The 21,552-nt window shown below is 52.0% G+C and overlaps 1 protein-coding gene across 5 annotated transcripts in view; it reads right to left on the bottom strand.

Annotated features, from left to right (window-relative positions):
• Positions 1-21,552, bottom strand: part of HSPG2 (heparan sulfate proteoglycan 2) — a 296,550-nt gene that overhangs the window by 213,566 nt on the left and 61,432 nt on the right. For all 5 annotated transcript variants that reach the window (XM_073570126.1, XM_073570127.1, XM_073570128.1 and 2 more), the window contains exons 3-5: positions 12,288-12,380; positions 1,115-1,224; positions 927-985 (exon numbers count right to left, since the gene is read on the bottom strand). In XM_073570126.1, the coding sequence (XP_073426227.1) occupies positions 927-985; positions 1,115-1,224; positions 12,288-12,380 (262 nt within the window). The remainder of the gene's footprint in view (positions 1-926; positions 986-1,114; positions 1,225-12,287; positions 12,381-21,552) is intronic.

The raw sequence follows: 21,552 nt of genomic DNA, 5'->3' as shown, positions 1-21,552 counted from the left end.
TTCAAATATCAGGGACCTGGAGCAGTTTGCAAAAGAAAAATGGTCTAAAATTCCAGCAGAGCATTGTAAGAAACTCGTTGATGGTTACCGGAAGCGGTTGGTCGCAGTTATTTTGGCTAAAGGTTGTGCAACCAAGTATTAGGCTGAGGGTGCCAATGCTTTTGTCTGGCCCATTTTTGGAGTTTTGTGTGAAATGATCAATGTTTTGCTTTTTGCTTCATTCTCTTTTGTGTTTTTTCATTGAAGACAAATTAAATGAAGAAAATAATACCAAAGAATTTGTGTTTGCAATCATTTTCAGGAAGAAACTGAGTATTATCTGACAGAATTGCAGGGGTGTCAATACTTTTGGCCACAACTGTATATGGGATATCTGGGACATGGGATATATGGAATATATAATAATAAATAATAATAAATTTTATTTTTATAGCGCCGACATATTCCGCAGCACTTTACATTTCAGAGGGGATTTGTACAGACAATAGACATTACAGCATAACAATAATCACATACAGTAGATTATAACAAATACCAAGAGGAGTGAGGGCCCTGCTCGCAAGCTTACAGTCTATGAGGAAAGAGGGAGACACGAAAGGTGGGTGGTAACAGTTGCTCTGATTGTATGGACCAGCCATAATGTTAAGTGTGTAACAGTACAGACACAGAGGGCTAATGGATGCATAAAGCATGTGGGAACATGATGCTGGGAACCTGGTTATGGTAAAACTTTTGGCTCTGCCACACAGGGATAGGTTAGGTTAATGTGTTGAGGCGATAGGCCAGTCTGAATAAATGCGTTTTCAGGACACGCTTAAAATTGTGGGGATTGTATTGGATATATGAAATATATAGGATATATGGGACTTGGGATATATGAGATATATGGGATATATGTGCCCACAGCAGCAGTATACACCACTTACTTGACATATACAACATTAACCATTTGCTCTCCAGGAATTTTGTAATATTCGGACTCAAGCTAGAAAATAAAGGAAAAGATGATTCATTAGTATGATCTATGGCTGAGGGTCCAAGAGTCATTGCCACGCACTGACAGCAATAGACAGACAATGGCGAACACAAGGTACTGCATGTAGCGCCACCTCACCGTGTCCACGATGGCCTCCGATAAATCCCGGAACTGATCCGAAGACACATTGTCCAGGTCCGGCGTGTACTCGATGGATGTTGTGAAGTTCACCAGAGCTCGATAATAAACTGCAAGAAATGAGGAAGGAACAAGAAACTAAGCTGCAGGATGTGGCCACCAGGGAGCGCTGCAGGATGTGGCCACCATGGGGCGCTGCAGGATGTGGCCAACAGGGAGTGCTGCAGGATGTGGCCACCAGGGGGCGCTGCAGGATGTGGCCACCAGGGAACGCTGCAGGATGTTGCCACCAGGGGGCGCTGCAGGATGTGGCCACCAGGGAGTGCTGCAGGATGTGGCCACCAGGGGGCGCTGCAGGATGTGGCCAACAGGGAACGCTGCAGGATGAGGCCACCAGGGGGCGCTGCAGGATGTGGCCACCAGGGAGTGCGGCAGGATGTGGCCACCAGGGGGCGCTGCAGGATGTGGCCAACAGGGAGTGCGGCAGGATGTGGCCACCAGGGGGCGCTGCAGGATGTGGCCACCAGGGAACGCTGCAGGATGTGGCCACCAGGGAACGCTGCAGGATGTGGCCACCAGGGGGCGCTGCAGGATGTGGCCACCAGGGGGTGCTGTAGGATGTGGCCACCAGGCAGTGCTGCGGGATGTTGTCACCAGAGGGTGCAGCGGGATGTGGCCACCAGAGGCCACTGTGGGAAATGGCCATCAGACGGCGCTGCACGATGTGGCTACCGGACTGTGCTGTGGGATGTGGCCAAAAGCTAGAGCAGGATGTGGTTACAAAAGGGCACAGCAGGATGTCGTCACAAGTGGGTGATCCAAGATTTTGTCACCACAAAGCGTGGCAGAATGTGGCCACCAGGGGGTGCTGCAGGATGTGGCCACAAGGCAGTGCTGTTGTCACCAGAGGGCGCAGCTGGATGTGGTCACCAGAGAGCACTGTGGGAAGTGGCCACCAGGGAGTGCTGCAGGATGTGGCCACCAGGGAACGCTGCAGGATGTGGCCACCAGGGAACGCTGCAGGATGTGGCCAACAGGGAGTGCTGCAGGATGTGGCCACCAGGGGGCGCTGCAGGATGTGGCCACCAGGGAATGCTGCAGGATGTGGCCACCAGGGGGCACTGCAGGATGTGGCCACCAGGGAGTGCTGCAGGATGTGGCCACCAGGGAGCGCTGCAGGATGTGGCCACCAGGGAACGCTGCAGGATGTGGCCACCAGGGGACGCTGCAGGATGTGGCCACCAGGGGGCGCTGCAGGATGTGGCCACCAGGGGGTGCTGCAGGATGTGGCCACCAGGGGGTGCTGCAGGATGTGGCCACCAGGCAGTGCTGCGGGATGTTGTCACCAGAGGGTGCAGCGGGATGTGGCCACCAGAGGCCACTGTGGGAAATGGCCATCAGACGGCGCTGCACGATGTGGGCACTGGAGTGCGTTGCGGGATATGGCCAAAATGGGGCGATTCAGGATGTGGCCACCAGAGGACGCTGCAGAATATGGCCACCAGATGGCGCTGCATGTGGCCACCGAACTGTGCTGTGGGATGTGGCCAAAAGCTAGCGCAGGATGTGGTTACAAAAGGGCACAGCAAGATGTCGTCACAAGTGGGTGATCCAAGATTTCGTCACCACAAAGCGCGGCAGAATGTGGCCACCAGGTGGTGCTGCAGGATGTGGCCACAAAGCAGTTCTGTTGTCACCAGAGGGCGCAGCTGGATGTGGTCACCAGAGAGCACTGTGGGAAGTGGCCACCAAAGGGCACTGCGGGAAGTGGCCCCCAGAAGGCGCTGCAGGAAGTGGCCACCAGAGAGCTGCAGGAAGTGGCCACCAGAGGGCACTGTAGAATGTGGCCACCAGAGGGCGCTGCAGGAAGTGGCCACCAGAGGAGAGGGCACGGCAGTAATGCAATGATACTGTATATGGAAGGATGAAGGAGATTTCAGGGACGTGATAATATTCATCAGACATTATACACATCATTGCCGAGCTTCAGAAGTATCTACTCCCCTGTACTGAACAGTTGTAGGGCAATCAGCTTCAAGGTCAGGGATCACAGGGCCACATAGTCTCTGGGATCATAGGGCCACACAGCCTCATGGTCAGGGATCATTGGACCACACAGCCTCACTGTCAGGGATCATAGGGCCACACAGCCTCAAAGTCTGGGTTCAAAGGGCCACACAGCCTCACAGCCAGGGATCATAGGGCCACACAGCCTCAGGGTCAGGGATCATAGGGCCACACAGCCTCACGGTCAAGGATCATAGGGCCACACAGCCACAAGGTCAGGGATCATAGGGCCATACAGCCTCAAGGTCAGGGATCATAGGGCCACATAGCCTCACGGTCAGGGATCATAGGGTCACACAGCCTCACGGTCAGGGATCATAGGGCCACACAGCTTTAAAGTCAGGGATCAAAGGATCACACAGCCACACAGTCAGGGATCAAAGGGCTACACAGCCTCAAAATCACAGATCATAGGGCCACACAACCTCACGGTCAGGGTTCATAGGGCCACATAGCCTCACGGTCAGGGCTTGTAGGGCCTCACAACCTCACGGTCAGGAATCATAGGGCCACAAAGCCTCACGGTCAGGGATCATAGAGCCACACAGCTTCAAAGTCAGGGATCAAAGGGCTACACAGCCTCACAGTCAGGGGTCATAGGGCCACACAGCCTCAAAATCACAGATCATAGGGCCACACAGCCTCACGGTCAGGGATCATAGGGCCACATAACCTCACGGTCAGGGATCATAGGGCCACACAGCCTCACGGTCAGTGATCATAGGGCCACACATCCTCACGGTCAGGGATCATAGGGTCACACAGACTCACGGTCAGGAATCATTGGGCAACACAGCCTCATGGTCAGAGATCATAGGGCCCCACAGCCTGACGGTCAGGGATCATTGGGCCACACAGCATGATGGTCAGGGATCGTAGGGCCACACAGCCTGACGGTCAGGGATCGTAGGGCCACACAGCTTCACAGTAAGGGATCATAGGGCCACACAGCTTCATAGTCAGGGATCATAGGGCCACACAGCCTTATGGTCAGGGATCATTGGGCCACACAGACTCACAGTCAGGGTTCATAGCGCCACACAGCCTCAAGGTCACAGATCATAGGGACTCACAGTCTGAGATCATAGGGCCACACAGCCACACAGTCTGGGATCACAGGGCCACACAGCCTCATGGCCAGGGATTATAGGGCCACACAGCCTCAAGGTCACAGATCATAGGGCCACACAGCCTCACAGTCAGGGATCATAGGGCCACACATCCTCATGCTCAGGAGTCATAGGGCCACAAAGCCTCAAGGTCAGAGATCATAGGGCCACACAGCCTCATGTTCAGGGATCATAGAGCCACACAGCCTCAAAATCACAGATCATAGGGCCTCACAGCCTCAAGGTCAGGGATTATAAGGCCACACAGCCTCACCGTCATGGATCATAGGGCCATAAAGCCTCATGGTCAGGGATCATAGGGCCACACAGCCTCACGGTAAGGGATCATAGGGCCACACAGGGGCAGTGATGTTGTATTTGGGGGTATAAGGAGCTTTTGCCTGGTCCCTTTCCTCCCTGATACATGATGTAGACATCGCCTAATTTAGTAGATATGACCCACAGATGACTGCAGCTGCTCCTACACCGGGAGGTCAAGATTGGGCCCCGAGGCTCGGCCCTTCCTCCCCACAGTAAACACCTGTGTTCCCATTCTTATCTGGACATAGGGCCACAGGACCATACAAAGCCCCAAACTTCCCCCTGACATGTGATGCGGGACACGCACGGGTATAAAGGATGGAATGTGACAGCCACCCACAGGAAACCACTGACAGCACCGGGGCTGACCTGCCAGCAGCTGCAGAGGGGAATGATGGACGAGCACAGCTGTCAGGGAACATCCATCCATAGGGAAAGAGTAATGGACATGTACCAGGGCCGACACAGCTGGAAACTGCTGGACCGCGGGCCCCCTAGAGGGAATCGCTCATATGTATGAGGCTCGAGAAGAACAGTCACGTGTGAACATCACCCTCTGACTGCAGGATACACTGTGGATATATCGGCGTCTTCTCATCGCTATGGGGCGTAAATGTGCAGTGTTGCAACTCGCTGGATCTCTCCGGTTTCCTCTGCACGGCCGGCACTTCTTCTCGCCAGTATCCCTGCTCTGGTCTTATTAGTTGATTAATTGTTTAATGAGGTAAATTGGGCCAAGATCTGAACAGACGCTTCTCAGATATCCTGACCCGGGGAACCAGGTGTGCAGCATCTGTGTAAGTGCAATATTGTTGTAGTGTATGCACAGTTAGACAGGGCAGGTGACAGGGCAGGCGACAAGGCAGGAGACAAGTGACAGGGCAAGTGACAAGGCAGGAGGCAGGGCAGGTGCCAAGGCCGGCGATGGGGCAGGTGAAAGAACAGGAGGCAGGCGACAGGGCAGGTGACAATGCAAGGGGTAGGCGACATGGCAGGTGACAAGGCAGGAGGCAGACTACAGGGCAGGTGACAAGGAAAGAGGCAGGTGACAAGGCAAGAGGCAAGTGACAGGGGCAGGTGACAAGGCAGGAGGCAGGCGACAAGGAAGGTAACAAGGCAGGAGGCAGGGGACAGAACTAAAATATTTAATCTCTCTCCTTCTTCCAGTATCTTTCCCTCTGTCACACACCCCATTACTAAAAAAAAAATCTATCCCTCCACCAAAACTTCTGACTACAGACTGGTCTTTAATCTCTCATTTCTAAACTACTGGAACTCTTGGTCCACTCCCATCTAACCAGCTATCTTTCAAATACTCTTCATCTTCGCCTTTTACAATCCTGTTTCTGCTCCTTACACTCTACAGACACTGCCATGACAAAAGTCTCTAACTATCTATTAACAGCAGAAGTCTAATGGTCCCTGCTTGTGACGAATATTGGAGATATAACTTCATGCCAGTCTTTTGCATCCTATGTGGCCTGGGATTATAAAACCCTCTTTCCTTTGTCCAGCTACGACTCAGCTGGAAGTCCAACATTCTCAAAGTCTCAAGGAGAAAACTGGCACCTAGCTCAGCAGGCGGGTCAAGCCTCAAATGCTGTGAGTGACAGATATCATGCTTTCAGCCAGCTCAGAGGGACAAAGGCTTAATTGCAATATAAAGTCATGCTGAAGCTAAGAAAGAACACACTAGACATATAATTCTATAAGGAGTTATGGAGAAACTATATGTCCTAGCCATATATCGTGTACATTTTCAAGACCTCTGGAACGGACCAGGGTCTCGATCCGTTCTAATACTCCAGGGAGGGAAGATACGTAGGATGGCCAATAGGACCAAGATAGCAAGGATGTGTTTAACCACAACGCGTAGCAGGGGCCCGGCCAGATCTGATGGCTCCAAACCGCACCCTTGGGATCGTCAATTAAAGAGTCATGACCAATCTTAGGTTTTGGAGTTTTTAGCCACAGCGGCAAGGGGTGGGGATTTAGGTTCAGCCAAGAGGGCCGGACGAGAGTGACCCAAAGGAATAAAGGCTAGTGTAAGGCAATGTTGTCTCCCTCTGTTATGCCTGCGGTCTAGTAATGTGCTATGAAGGACCTAGGAGCTAGCTGGCAGCCCGTTCCCCCTGCAACCCAGCACACATATGGTTTAACATCAACTAGGTAATTGACATGATCCATCTGTTAATATTTTTTGTCCTATCACTATTGTATTTGTATATCTGACCACTGTGTATGTGTAACCATTGTCTATATAGTGTATTGTCTAGTATGCCCTTTAAGGTGGTTGAATATGTAATTTAACCTAGGGCTCTTCTTTTATCTCGATCCATGAATCCACAAGTCCGTTTCTCAGTTTAACTTCCCATGCTATCGGGGCTGGTCTCTGGTCCAATATAATCCTGTTAATGGACCGGGCATATATCTGATGAGGAACTGGTTGCAGTCCTATCGGGCTGCAGTGCTCTGTTTCACTGGTGCTAGTGAGAGAGGCCTCTCAGCCTGTCAGGGTTGTGAGCAAGTGTGGTGCCATGTCTGTGACTGAGTGGGCCACATCCTCTCACTCCCCGTGCCCGTATGGACAGAGGGCGTCTGTATAAAACTATACCAAGCTGACCTTCTGTGTCCCCAGGGGGTGCAGAACAACACATTGGTGAAAGTGGAGAGACCACATTACTTGATCCGTCTGACGTAATGGTGACATCAGGTATGATTGCGAGGTGCGGGTTCATGTCACTGCTCCCTAATGTTTTTCATCTATAGGGGATAGAAGAGAGCGATCCGATATAGAGGAGAACGTCTTAAATCTATAAGGGATAGAAGAGAACGGTCTGATATCTATAGGAGATAAAGGAGAATGGTCTGATATCTATAGGGGATACAGGAGAGTCATCTCAAATCTATAGGAGATAGAGAAGAACGGTCTGATATCTAAAGGGAATAAAGGAGAATGGTGTGATATCTGTAGGGGATACAGGAGAGCAGTCTGATCTCTATAGGTCAGTCCTGGGCAAAGTGCAGCCCGCGGGCCACATCTGGCCCTCTGGCTGTCTCAGTCGGTATGCAGACCAAGACAGCCCTGTTGCTGGAAACCAAAGTCCCACGATCCACACCGTGCCCGCTTTCTCGCTGTCTCCATTGTCTCCATAGATGCCGACTGCATTGGTGGACGAGGGACCTCCGGCCACTTCCTCCACCAATCACTGTGTGAAACAGCTGACGCAATGACGTCATTTCATCACGTCAGCTGCGTACTGCGGAGAGTCAGCGCACCGGAGGCAGGGAGAGAAGCAGAGCACTGGGGAACGAGACCGAGATCAGTATGTGGTGTTCTCGTTTTTTTTTTAATTTGTATGGAATGTTTGGGTGGGCATGGTGTTGCATAAGAGGATGACATGCTGCACATGGTGCTGCATATGAGGTGACATGCTGCACATGGTGCTGTATAAGGGGGTGACATGCTGCACATGGTGCTGCAAATGGGGGTGACACGATGCACATGGTGCTGCATATGGAGGTGACATGGTGCTGCATATAGGGGTGACATGCTGCACATGGTGCTGCATATGGGGATGACATGCTGCAGATGGGAAGGCTATGAGAGTGACATGCTGCACATGGGGAGGCTATGAGGGTGACATGCTGCACATGGGGAGGCTATGGGGGTCATGCTGCACATGGGGAGGCTATGGGGGTGTCATGCTGCACATGGGGAGGCTATGGGGGTGTCATGCTGCACATGGGGACGTTATGGGGGCCTCATGCTGTATATGGGGAGGCTATGGAGGCTTCATGCAGTATATGGGAAGGCTATGGGGGTCTCATGCAGTGTATACAACGAGGCTGTGTGGAGCTCATGCAGTGTATATAGGGGGGCTGTGTGGGGCTCATGCCGCATATGGCGGAGCATGTGGGGGGCTCTTACAGTATATAAGGGGCTGTGGGGTGCTCATACGATATACAGAAGGGGCTGTACTCAGGTTCAAACAATATATGGGGGGATGTCAGCATACTTAATTATGCTCATCATTAAGTGATACAATTAATATTAATCTAATTATCAATAATATAATAATTATAATATCGATATTAATATTGAGAAGAACTAATTTTGGTCTATTGGTTCGGCCCTCCACAACATTCACGGTCTCTCATATGGCCACTCAGGAAAATTAATTGCCCACCGCTGCTATAGGGGATAGAGGAGAGCGGTCTGATATCTATAGGGGATATAGGAGAACGTCTGAAATCTATAGGGGATAGAGGAGAATCGTCTGATATCTATAGGGATTAGAGGAGAACGTCTGATATCTATAGGGTATAGAGAAGAACGTCTGATATCTATAGGGGATAGAGAAGAACGGTCTAATATCTATAAAGGACAGAGGGGAGCGGTCTTATATCTATAGGAGAATGGTCTGATATCTATAGGGGATAGAGAAGAACAGTCTAATATCTATAGAGGAGAGCGGTCTGATATCTATAGGGGATATAGGAGAATGGTCTGATATCTATAGGGGATAGCAGAGAATGGTCTGATATCTATTGGGGATAGAGGAGAATGGTCTGATATCTATAGGGGATAGATGAGCACGGTCTAATATCTATAGGGGATATAGGAGAATGGTCTGATATCTATAGGGGATAGAGAATGGTCTGATATCTATAGGGGATAGAGGTGAACAATCGGATATCTATAGGGGATAGAGGAGAATGTCTGATATCTATAGGTGATAGATGAGAACGGTCTGATATCTATAGGGAATATAGGAGAACGTCTGAAATCTATAGGGGATAGAGGAGAACCATCTGATATCTATAGGGAATAGAGGAGAATGTCTGATATCTATAGGGGATAGAGGAGAACGGTCTAATATCTATAGAGGATAGAGGTGAGCGGTCTAATAATTATAGGGGATAGAGAACGGTCTGATATCTATAGGGGATAGAGGAGAATGGTGTGATATCTATAGGGGATAAAGAATGGTCTGATATCTATAGGAGATAGCGGAGAACGGTCTAATATCTATAGGTGTTAGAGGAGAGTGGTCTAATATCTATAGGGGTTAGAGGACACATTGTATGTCCAATATCTTTATGGGATAGAGGAGAACAGTCTGATAAGTATAGGGTTGGCTTTTATGCTGCCGTGATGCTGCATTATTGGTGGTGCTTTGCCTGCTGGTTTAATCCTCCATGATGATCTTCGGCCGCACAAATGCCGACATTTATCTCATGTATAAAACCAGCTGACGACCCCTGAAAAGTCAGGAGGCGCAGATGATAGATCCCTGCAGGTGTGGGGTCTGCTCAATCCTTCTCATATCTTGTTATAAAGCACTAAAGGGTTAAAAGGCAAATCAAGGGGTGACCTAACTTTGTCAGGGGAGACTTGTGAGGGATAGAGGAGAATGGCAGAGAGGCTTTTGGTAAATATGATAGTAACTGGAGCCCGCACTACAAATCACGTCAATTGAATTGGAGATCAGGGAGTTAAGGTGGCCCCTGCATGATAAAAAGCCAATGGGAGTAAGCACAATGTACCCACGTGCAGACGGAGAGGAAACCCTCAAACCTGCACAACATCAGCCACTTAGTGGTCAACATGCAACAAAAACAAGGGGGTGTGCAGACCCCCAGCATATGCAGCATACCCCCTTTGCACAGGAACCCAACATGCACCCTCCTCAACACACCTACAGTATACTGTATGTGGTCCTCCAGTATACAGGACCCCAACATGTACCTACCCCCCAAAATACATTCTCCCATTGTAGCTGAAGGCCCATAGCACATGATTAGGGGGTCAGTGCGTGCAGAGAGCGGGGGGCACACACCTCCAGCAGAACTTACTCAGGAACGGTTCTTGGTCCAGGTCAGAGACACTTATACCTGCAAGCTGCGGTGCTAATGGGGTCACCACCGACCCTGAGGAAAGAGAGAATGGGGGGATCCGAGGAGGTGGACAAGGGCAGCACGAGGGGGAGGACAAGGACAGCACGGGAAAGTGGACAAGGGAAGCACAAGGGGGCAAACAAGGGGAGCGCGTGGGGGAGGACAAGGGGAGCACGTGGGGGGAGGACAAGAGGAGCATGTGGGGGGAGGACAAGGGGAGCACGTGGGAAGAGGACAAGGGGAGCACGTGGGAAGAGGACAAGGGAAGCACGTGGGAAGAGGACAAGGGAAGCACGTGGGAAGAGGACAAGGGGAGCACGTGGGAAGAGGACAAGGGGAGCACGTGGGAAGAGGACAAGGGGAGCACGTGGGGGGAGGAAAAGGGGAGCATGAGGGGGCGGACAAGGGGAGCATGAGGGGGCGGACAAGGGGAGCATGTGGGGGCAGGCAAGATGAGCACAAAGGGGCGGACAAGATGAGCACGAGGGAGCGGACAAGGTGAGCACAAGGGAGCGGACAAGGTGAGCACGAGGGGGTGGACAAGGGAAGCACGAGGGGGTGGACAAGGGGAGCACGAGGGGGTGGACAAGGGGAGCACGAGGGGGTGGACAAGGGGAGCACGAGGGGGTGAACAGGGGGAGCACGAGGGGGTGGACAAGGGGAGCACGAGGGGGTGGACAAGGGGAGCACAAGGGGAACGAGTGAAGCGCAGGAAGTAGGGCAGGAAGGGGTAACGATGGGAGCAAGGGGAACATGGGATGGGGAAACAAGGAAAAAATAGGGGGACAATGGTAGCATGTGGAAAAGAAGAGAGCACGGGATGGAGGAAACAAGGAGAGCAACAGGGAAATAAAGTGAAGCATGTAGCAAACAAAGAGAGAATGGAGGAAAGAAGTGAGGGGGTAAAAAGGAAAAGAGTTGTTGTGAATCTCAAGATAATCTCATGTGTCCTGGCCTATAGCTTCTCTATGTCAGCGCAATGCATGCTGGGAAGTCTACAGAGACCAGTAATTCCCAGAGACACTTAGACCCTATAGAGCCTACACACCCTCAGATCTTAGAGCTTATGTGTCCTACACCATGTGCTGCGTCTCCAGCGAGGAACCATCTGGCGTCCATTACCCCATCATTCCTCACACATCGTCCTGTCATTACTCTAAAAACATCTGGAGAACTCGCACCATCCCAGATCCATGAGCTGCGTGTCATCATGGGTTGCTGCATCAATTACTGCAGGCACAGGGCACTCAAACATAGTGCTGGGGCCATCACTGACACACGGGCACAGGGGACACATCCAGACATACGGGCGCAAGGGACAGTCCCCGACATACGGGCACGTGGGCCTGTCCTGACATATGGATGCAGGGGACGTCCCAGACATACCAGCACTGGGGACAAGCCCTCACATACGGGCATGGGGGCATGTCCCGACATACAGATGCAAGGCACGTCCACGATATATGGGCACCGGGGTCAAGCCCTGACACACAGGCGCGAGGGCCAGACTCTAACATGCGGACACCGTGGTCTAGCCCCGACATACGGGCACGGGGGACATCCTAAACACACAGGTGCCGGGGCTAAGCACTGACACACAGGCGTGGGGGCCAGTCCCTGACTTATAGGCGCAAGGGACAGTCCTGGACATACGGGCACTGGAGCCAAGCCCCGATAAACCACCACAGGGGCCAGTCCCCGACATACGAGTGCGGGGGAATGCATGTGTGAGGATCCAACCTCACTCATTGCCACTGAGCATGCACCATCCTCACCTGTAAAGAAGGAGGCAACAGTTGAGGTCGATATAGTTGTGGTTCCTTCTGTCACCAGGATGCCGCTGCCAATCTCACTGCTGCCCCGGTCATCTGAAATGAGATGGAAGCCACTTGTCAGAACTTTGATTTACAATAGGGGGAGCCAAACATGGGAGGGGGGGGGGAGACACACGGGGGAGGGGCAGCCAGACACGGTAGGTGGGGAGACACACACGGGAAGCGGGAAGCCACACATGGGGGACGGAAGAGCCACACATGGGAGGTGGGGAGCCACACACGGGGGGCGAGGAGCCACACATGGAAAATCGGGAGCTACACACGGAAAATGGGGACCTACACACGGGAGGTGGGGAGGCACACACGGGAGATGGAAGAGCCACACACGGGAGGCGGGAAGCCACACAAGGGAGATGGGGAGCCACACAAGGGAGGCGGGGAACCACACATGTGAAGTAGGCAGCCACACACAGGGGGTGGGGTGTAACAATTATGTGGGTACTATGGAATCTGATTGCGTGGGATTAAATGAGTCTGAGACCAAAGCTGAGACAAATAAGTCTATTTACCAAAGCAAGAAGTAGAACATCAACTAAGGCCTCATTCACACATCAGTATTTTTGATCAGTATTTGTATGCTAAAACCAGGAGTGTCTCCAAAACACAGAACAGGTGTCAGTCTTTCAATTATAGTTTTTCTCTGTAAGGTCCACTCCTGGTTTTGGCATACAAACACTGATGAAAAATACTGATCAAATACTGACGTGTGAATGAGGCCGTAGAGAGACTTTCCTGCAATTGTAATTAAGTGACAGCACAAAACAGAAATGTCCAGGAAACTTAGTAGCGAGGCGCGACCACTAATACAAACAAGTTCAGCAGTAATATGCAGCAAGAGTGCCAACGGCACTTACACATGGAAGTTCAGCAGTAGTATGCCAACAAGAGTGCGACCTGCACTTATACATGGAAGTCCAGCAGTAGTATGCAAACAAGAGTGCGACCTGCACTTATACGTGGAAGTCCAGCAGTAGTATGCAGCAAGCGTGCAACCGGCACTTATATGTGGAAGTCCAGAACTATGCAGATAGAGGAGATGACACCTTTCATGGAAGTTCCGAAATACATAGGTGGAGCATAACAGGGAGAAGGTCCTTAAATGTACCTTTTGAGCTGACAAGTCCAGCTCAAGTCCTGCAAAGCAGCCCGCAACAGAACACAGTCTCAGAAGTCAGGACAGTAGGTAACCTCAACCATGATCCGGAAGAAACTTAGAAGACTTAAGGCAACTGGAAGTGGTGAGGCAGATCATCGAGTAACGAGCAGCAGCAGGAACTCCAGAGACAAGCCAGGAGGAAGCTCAGAAGCAAACAGCAATATAATACTCAGGCAAGGAGGATCTACCGACCTGGACTTAAATAGCAGGACAGACAGGAAGTTCCAGGGCGAAGTACCAGATTCCATTTTGGACAAAGGCAAAACAGGCTCCATGGAAACATTCGGAATCCTTACATGGTGAGACAAACATGGGAGACAGAAGAGCCACACATGGGAGGCGGTGAGCCCAACACGACAGACAGAAGTGCCACAGACGGGAGGCGGGGAGCCACACACGGGAGACAGAAGAGCCACACATGGGACGTGGGGAGTCACAAACAGGAGATGGGGAGCCACACACAGGAGTCAGGGAGCCACATATGGGAGGCGGGGAGCCACACACAGGAGGTGGGCAGCCATACACGTGAGGGGGAAGCCACACACAGGATATGGAAGAGCCACAAATGGGAGGTAGGGAGCCACACAAGGGGGACAGAGAGCCACACAAGGAAAATAGGGAGCTGCATGGAAAATGGGGAGCTACACACTGGAGGCGGGGAGCCACACATGGGAGGTGGAGAGGCACACACGGGAGATGCAAGAGGAACACACGGGAGGCAGGAAGCCACACAAGGGAGGTGAGGAGCCACACAAGGGAGGAGGGCATCCACACACACGAGGTAGACAGCCACACACAGGAGGAGGGGAGACAATCAGGGGAGACAGAAGAGCCACACATGGGAGGCGGGGAGCTAAACACGGGAGACAGAAGAGCCACATATGGGAGGCGGGGAGCCACACACCAGATGTGGGGAGCCACACATGGGAGGCTGGAAGCCACACATGGGATAGGGAAGAGCCACACATGGTAGATGGAAGAGCCACACATGGGAGGTGGGGGAGCCACACACGGAAGGTGAGGAGCAACATATGGGAGGTGGGGAGCCACACGTGGAAGATAGGGAGCCTCACACGTAAGGTGTGGAGCCACACACGGGTTGTGGAAGAGCCCCACACGGAAGGTGGGGAGCCACACAAGGGAGACGGAAGAGCGACACACGGGAGGCACACACGGGAGTGGGGAGCCACATACGGGAGGTGGGGAGCCATGCACGGGAGGCGGAGAACCACACACGAGATGTGGAAGAGCCACACACGGGAGATGGAGAGCCACACACTGGAGGCAGGGAGCAACACATGGGAGACGGAAGAGCCACACACAGGAGTCAGGGAGCCACACACAGGAGGGAGCAACATATGGGAGGTGGGGAGCCAGACACGGAAGGTGGGAAGCCACACACGGCAGGCAGGGAGCCACACACGGGAGGCGAGGAGCCATACACGGGAGGCGGGGAGCCACACACAGGAGACGGAAGAGCCATACTTGGGAGAAGAAGAGCCAAACTTGGGAGACGGAAGAGCCACACAAGGGAGGTGGGGAGCCACATATGATAGGTGGGGAACCACACACGGGAGGTGGAGAGCCACACACGGAAGGTGAGGAGCCACACAAGGAAGGCTGGAAGCCATACACGGGATGTGGAAGAGCCACACACAGGAGGCGAGGAGCCTCACACGGAAGGTGGGGAGCCATACACGGGAGGCATGGAAGGTGAGGAGCCACACAAGGAAGGCTGGGAGCCATACACGGGATGTGGAAGAGCCACACACAGGAGGCGGGGAGCCTCACACGGAAGGTGGGGAGCCATACACGGGAGGCAGGGAGTCACACATGGGAGGCGAGGAGGCACACACGAGAGGTTGGGAGCCACACAAGGGAGGCGGGGAGCCACACACAGGAGGTAGGCAGCCACACACAGGAGGTGGGGAGACAAACACGGGAGAGAGAAGAGCCACATAAGGGAGGCAGGGAGCCACACATGGGAGGCGGGGAGCCACATATGGGAATCAGGAAGCCACACACGGGATGTTGAAGAGCAACACATGGGAAGCGGGGAGCCACACATGGGAGACGGAAGAGCCACACGGGAGGCGGAAGAGCCACACACGGGAGGCGGAAGAGCCACACACGGGAGGCAGAAGAGCCACACAAGGAAGGCGGAAAAGCCACATATGAGAGGTGGGGAGCCACACATGGAAGGCATGGAGCCATACACGGGATGTGGAAGAGCCACACACGGGAGGTGGGAAGTCACACATAGGAGGTGGGGAGCCACACACAGGAGGTGGGGAGCCACACATGGAAGGTGGGAAGCCACACACGGAATGTGGAAAGCCACACACAGGAGGCGGCGAGCCATGCACAGGAGGTCTTGAACCAAGCACGGAAGCTTGGGAGCCACACACGGAAGCTGGGGAGCCACACACAGGAGGCATGCTGCTACACACGGGAGGTAGGGAGCCACATCACATGCAGGAGGTGGGGAGACACACATACGTCCCCCTGAGCATAAGCTATAATAATACGGGGTAATTCCATGGCTGGTGCTGTGGTACAGTGGGGAAAAAAAGTATTTTGTCAGCCACCAATTGCGCAAGTTCTCCCACTTAAAAAGATGAGAGAGGCCTGTAATTGACATCATAGGAGAGTCAAAATGAGAAAACAAATCCAGAAAGTCACCTTGTCTGATTTGGCAAGATTTATTTTTCAAATTATGGGGAAAATAAGTATTTGGTCAGTCACAAAAGTTCATCTCAGTATTTTGTTATATATCCTTTGTTGGCAATGACAGAGGTCAAACGTTTTCTGTAAGTCTTCACAAGTTTGGCACATGCTGTTGGTGGTATGTTGGCCCATTCCTCCATGCAGATCTCCTCCAGAGCAGTGATATTTTGGGCCTGTCGCTGGGCAACACGGACTTTCAAATCCCTCCAAAAGATTTCTATGGGGTTGAGATCTTGAGACTGGCTAGGCCATTCCAGGATGTAACAACCCTGCCGGCATCATTGCATGGTTTTCCATCTCCCATTAGGCAGATACACCATCTTACTTACACCTCCAGGCCGTGCTCTGAGTTCTGCTCTTGGCCTGCATGTTGTGAACCTCATGTCTCCTGCCTGCTCTTTGCATACTTCCTGGCTGTCTGCTTAGGGCGGCGGCACTGGCACTTCCTGGTTCTAGAGACAAAGTGCACCTTCCTAAGGTGTCCCCAGCCAATTGCCAAGAGGCCTCAGGTACTTAAGGCATCCCCACCCATAGGAGGATGCCTGAGCAACAATCTCTCTCAGTCAGTGCCTTGCTGTTGAGTTGCCAGGTCCTGTATTCCTGTATCTCTAGTTTCCGCATCCTAGAGGGCTGCGTACCTTGGTCCGTACCTGTATCCTGTGTCTCTCGTTTCTGCCTCCAAAGGGGCTGCATACCCTGGTCTGAATCCTTGTTCCTGTACCTTATCCCGTACCTGACCCTGTCTGAACTAGGTCCTATACCTGTGTCCATTTGTATCCCTGTCTGTAGCCGTCCCTATCCCGCTGTGTGTTTCCTTGTGTTCACTCCTTCTGCTCTTTGCTCTGCATCCAGTGGTGCTGCTCTTTGCTCTGCAACCAGCGGTGCTACTCTTTGCTCCGCAACCAGCGATGCTGCTCTGCTCCGCATCTCATGGTTCTGCTCTGCTCCGCATCCCGCGCTTCTGCTCTGCATCCTGCAGTTCTGCTCTGCACCGCACCCAGCGGTTCTGCTCTGCTCCCGCTCCGTTACATCCAGTTCCTGTCCCCTTAGTATGTACTGGTTCCTACCGGTTCCTGTCCCTCCAGTCTGAACTGGTTCCTACCTGTTCCCGTATTCCACTCGTACCTGCCTAGGTTCATGTCTTACTCAAACCAGTTCCAGTCCCGCTAGCCATGCCCGCCTGCCAAGAGTGCCATCCATGCCCGCCTACCTGCCATGAGTGCCAGCCGTGTCGGCCAGAGTACCGGTCGTGCCAGTCTGTACTTGCCTGCACCTGTTATTAGTGTTCAGTCCCTCAGTGGGATCAGTTTCAACAGCCAGACACCGCCCTGGAGTGGTACCTGGCAGCTACCTGCCGCACAAGCCTGACCTCACCATCAGAGGCTCCAGTGAACACCAAGGTAGCTGCTTAGTCTCACCCCTTCTAGGGTAGTCTGGTTTGTGGCACAGTGTGGCCACAATCCCATGCTCACACCATCCTGTCTGGGCGTGAGCGTTACAGTTTGCTCAGGCCATGGTCCCCGCTAAGTTCCATGGTCCTTCGCTCTCGGAGTGAAAGGAACTTTTTCCGTGCCAGCATGTACAACTGGATAATTTCTTTATCCGATCTGAAATCCGGACCTTCACTGCACCACCCACAATCATAGTCTCTTCTTATGTAGTTACTTAACCGTCATCCGTCCCGGCGGATCCGCCTAGGTTCGATGTGGATCCAAAGCAGTGCCGTATGTTTTCGGAGTAGTGCTTGTAATACTTCGAAGGGTATGCTTCCTATTTCGCCACTGATAGGATAAAGGTGGGATACCTAATGTCCTACCTCGCAGAAGATGATTTGGAGTGGCTAAACCCCCTATGGGAAGCAGGGGATCCCATCACCTTGAACCTTCTGGCCTTCCTGGTGGCCTTCTGTAAGGTCTTCGATATGCCTAGTTCTGCGTCTCCTGTAAAGTCTTCCTCTCCAAGCTTCCAGAGATGGACCAGACGAGGGAAACCTGTGGGTACACCGTCACGTTCGTCTACGACCATCCAAAACCACCTGTTCCTCAACCTGCAAAAACAGATACCCAAGCAAATCCCAAGAAGGCTGATAAGTGTGGGCTGGCAGAGCAGCAGCCTGAATCCAGTCATGAGGGGGAAATGCGGTGTCGCTGCAGTGGTGTGAGACATCCAGACGGTACTTGCCCTGAGAATCTTATACTCCAGAACCTTGGGCCAGTAGGAGAGGCTGCCCTTGGCGGGAGTACCTAGTCTCCACCAAGATCTATGACTGTTTCATTGCCTTCTGGGAGCTTTGGTGTAATAAAGCCGCCAACCATACAGAGTCAGTGTGATCTCTGTTCTTCAGCTCCAGAATCCGAAGAGGGTGTTGTCTGGTGATGGGCGAGCCCTTCTCAAGAGCAGTCTAGTTCTTCTGGAACAACTACAGCTTTAAGTCAGGGGATTATACACGAAGAAGCTAATTATTCACATGCTGTCTGGTAGGCCCATGGGTCATCCAAAGCCAAGTACTTGACTGTCCGTTCTGGTTTGGAGACCCGGTGAGATGCTTCGTTTGGAACAACCAAGTCATGAGAGGTATCTGGTTCCCATACATCTAAGTCAGTCAGCAGGGTTGTCACCTTCTTCGTCTGGTCTGCTAGTCGTCGAGTCAAGGTGTGCTGACGTCTCCAAAGAAAGTGAAGTGGTGGCATTCTCTCCACACATCTCCAACGACTATACCATTGTCCAGTTCCCAGGAACATTCCTGCCTCTAGGAAATTTTTCTTTGGATAACGGGCAGAAGATGGCTCCTGTGAGGGTACCTTCAGCTTCCATGTGGCCGGTTGATGAAGATGACAAAATGGAAGTTTTCGCATCTCTGCTTCCCACCAACCAGGAGGAAGAAGTCCAATTTTCTCGGGATAACGGGCAGAGGTTGGTCCCAGTGAGGGTGCCTTTTGTTTCCAGGTGGTCGGTTGATGTAGAGGTCAAAACGGAAACTTTCAAGTCTGTGGTTTCCATCAACCTGGAGGAGAAGGTTCAGGTCATTAGATCTTCAGTGATGGGAGCTGACCTCTTCGGGTATAGAGGAACTTGGCATTCCGGGATTCCTGATATCACACCTGACTTAAGGCATCCCCACCCATAGGGGGATCTGTGCAACAATCTCTCCCAGTCAGTGCCTTTTTGCTGAGTTACCAGGTTATGACTTCCTGTATCTCTCGTTTCTGCCTCCCAGGGGGCTGCATACCCTGGTCCATGTACCTGTATCCTGTGTCTCTCGTGTCTGCCTTGAAGGGGGCAGCATACCCTGGTCTGAATCCCTGTTCCTGTACCTTATCCAGTACCTGACCCTGTCTGAACGAAGTCCTATACCTGTATTCGTTTGTATCCCTGTCTGTAGCCTTCCCTATCCCGCTGTGTGTTTACTTGTGTTCACTCCTTCTGCTTTTTGCTCTGCAACCAGCAGTGCTCCCCTTTGCTCCGCAACCTGCAGCTCTGCTCTTTGCTCCGCAACCTGCGGTTCTGCTCTGCACCTTATGATTCTGCTCTGCATCCCGCGGTTCTGCTGCTCTGAATCCTGCGGTTCTGCTCTGCTCCGCATCCAGTGGTTCTGCTCTGCACCCCATCCCGCAGTCCTCTTTGCTTCGCATCCAGCGGTTCTGCTCTGCTCCCTCTCCGCTCCCTTCGGTTCCTGTTCCTTTTAGTCTGTACTGGCACCTACTGGTTCCTGTCCCTCCAGTCTGAACTGATTCCTACCTGTTCCTGTATCCCACTCTTACCTGCCTATGTTCCTGAGCTACCCAAACCAGTTCCAGTCCCACTAGCCGTGCTCACCTGCCTTCCAAGAGTGCCAGCCGTGCCTGCCTGCCAAGAGTGCCAGCCGTGCCTGCCAGAGTACCAGTCGTGCCAGTCTATACTTGCCTGCACCTGTTGTTAGTGTTCAGTCCCTCAGTGTGATCAGCTGCCACAGCCAGACACCACCCTGGAGTGGTACCTAGCAGCTACCTGCTGCACAAGCCTTTCCTCACCATCAGAGAACACCAAGGTAGCTGCTTAGTCACACCCCTTCCAGAGTAGTCTGGTTTGAGGCACAGTGTGGCCACAATCCCACGCTCGCACCATCCAGTCTGGTCGCAAGTGTTACACAGGACCTTCATATGCTTCTTTCGAAGCCACTCCTACATTGCCCTAGCAGTGTGCTTGGGATCATTATCATGATGAAAGACCCATTTCCGTTTCATCTTCAATACCCTTGCGATTGGAAAGAGGTTTGCACTCAAAATCTCAAGATACATGGCCCCATTCATTCTTTCATGTACACGGATCAGTCGTCCTGGTCCCTTTGCAGAGAAACATCCCCAAAGCATAATGTTGCCACCCCCATGCTTCACAGTAGGTATGGTGTTCTTTGGATGCACCTCAGCATTCTGTCTCCTCCAAACACGACGAGTTTTGTTTCTACCAAACAGTTCTACTTTGGTTTCATCAGACCATGACATTCTCCCAATACTCTTCTGGATAATACAAATGCTCTCTAGAAAACTTCAGACGGGCCCAGACATGTACGGGCTTAAGCAAGGGAACACGTCTAGCACTGCAGGATCTGAGTCCCTGGCAGCATAGCGTGTTACTGATGGTAGCCTTTGTTATGGTGGACCCAGCTCTAATGCAGGTCATTCACTAGGTCCCCCCCCCCGTGTGGTTCTGAGATTTTTGCTCACCGTTCTTGTGATCATTTTGACCCCACGGGGTGAGATCTTGCGTGGAGCCCCAGATCGAGGGAGATTATCAGTGGTCTTGCATGTCTTCCTTTTTCTTATTATTGCTCGCACAGTTGATTTCATCACACCAAGCTGTTTACCTATTGCAGATTCAGTCTTCCCAGCCTGGTGTAGGGCTACAATTTTGTTTCTGGTGTCCTTCGACATCTCTTTAGTCGTCACCATAGTGGAGTTTGGAGTGTGACTGTTTGAGGTTATGGACAGGTGTCTTTTATACTGATAACAAGTTCAAACAGGTGCCATTACTACAGGTAATGAGTGGAGGACAGAGAAGCTTCTTAGAGAAGAAAATACAGGTCTGTGAGAGTCAGAAATCTCACATGTTTTTAGGTGACCAAATACTTATTTTCCACCATAATTTGCAAAATAAATCTTGCCAAATCAGACAAGGTGATTTTCTGAATTTGTTTTCTCATTTTGACTCTCATAGTTGTGGTCTACCTATGATGTCAGTTACAAGCCTCTCTCATCTTTTTAAGTGGGAGAACTTGCACAATTGGTGGCTGACTAAATACTTTTTTCCCCACTGTACATATAGCACATTCCTGGTAGCGTGTCA

The sequence above is a fragment of the Dendrobates tinctorius genome, unplaced genomic scaffold (genome assembly GCF_039654945.1).
Source record: "Dendrobates tinctorius isolate UK_male_01 unplaced genomic scaffold, ASM3965494v1 ptg000028l, whole genome shotgun sequence".
Classification (NCBI taxonomy): Eukaryota; Metazoa; Chordata; class Amphibia; order Anura; family Dendrobatidae; genus Dendrobates; species Dendrobates tinctorius.
This window is presented reverse-complemented; position numbering and strand designations above follow the sequence as displayed.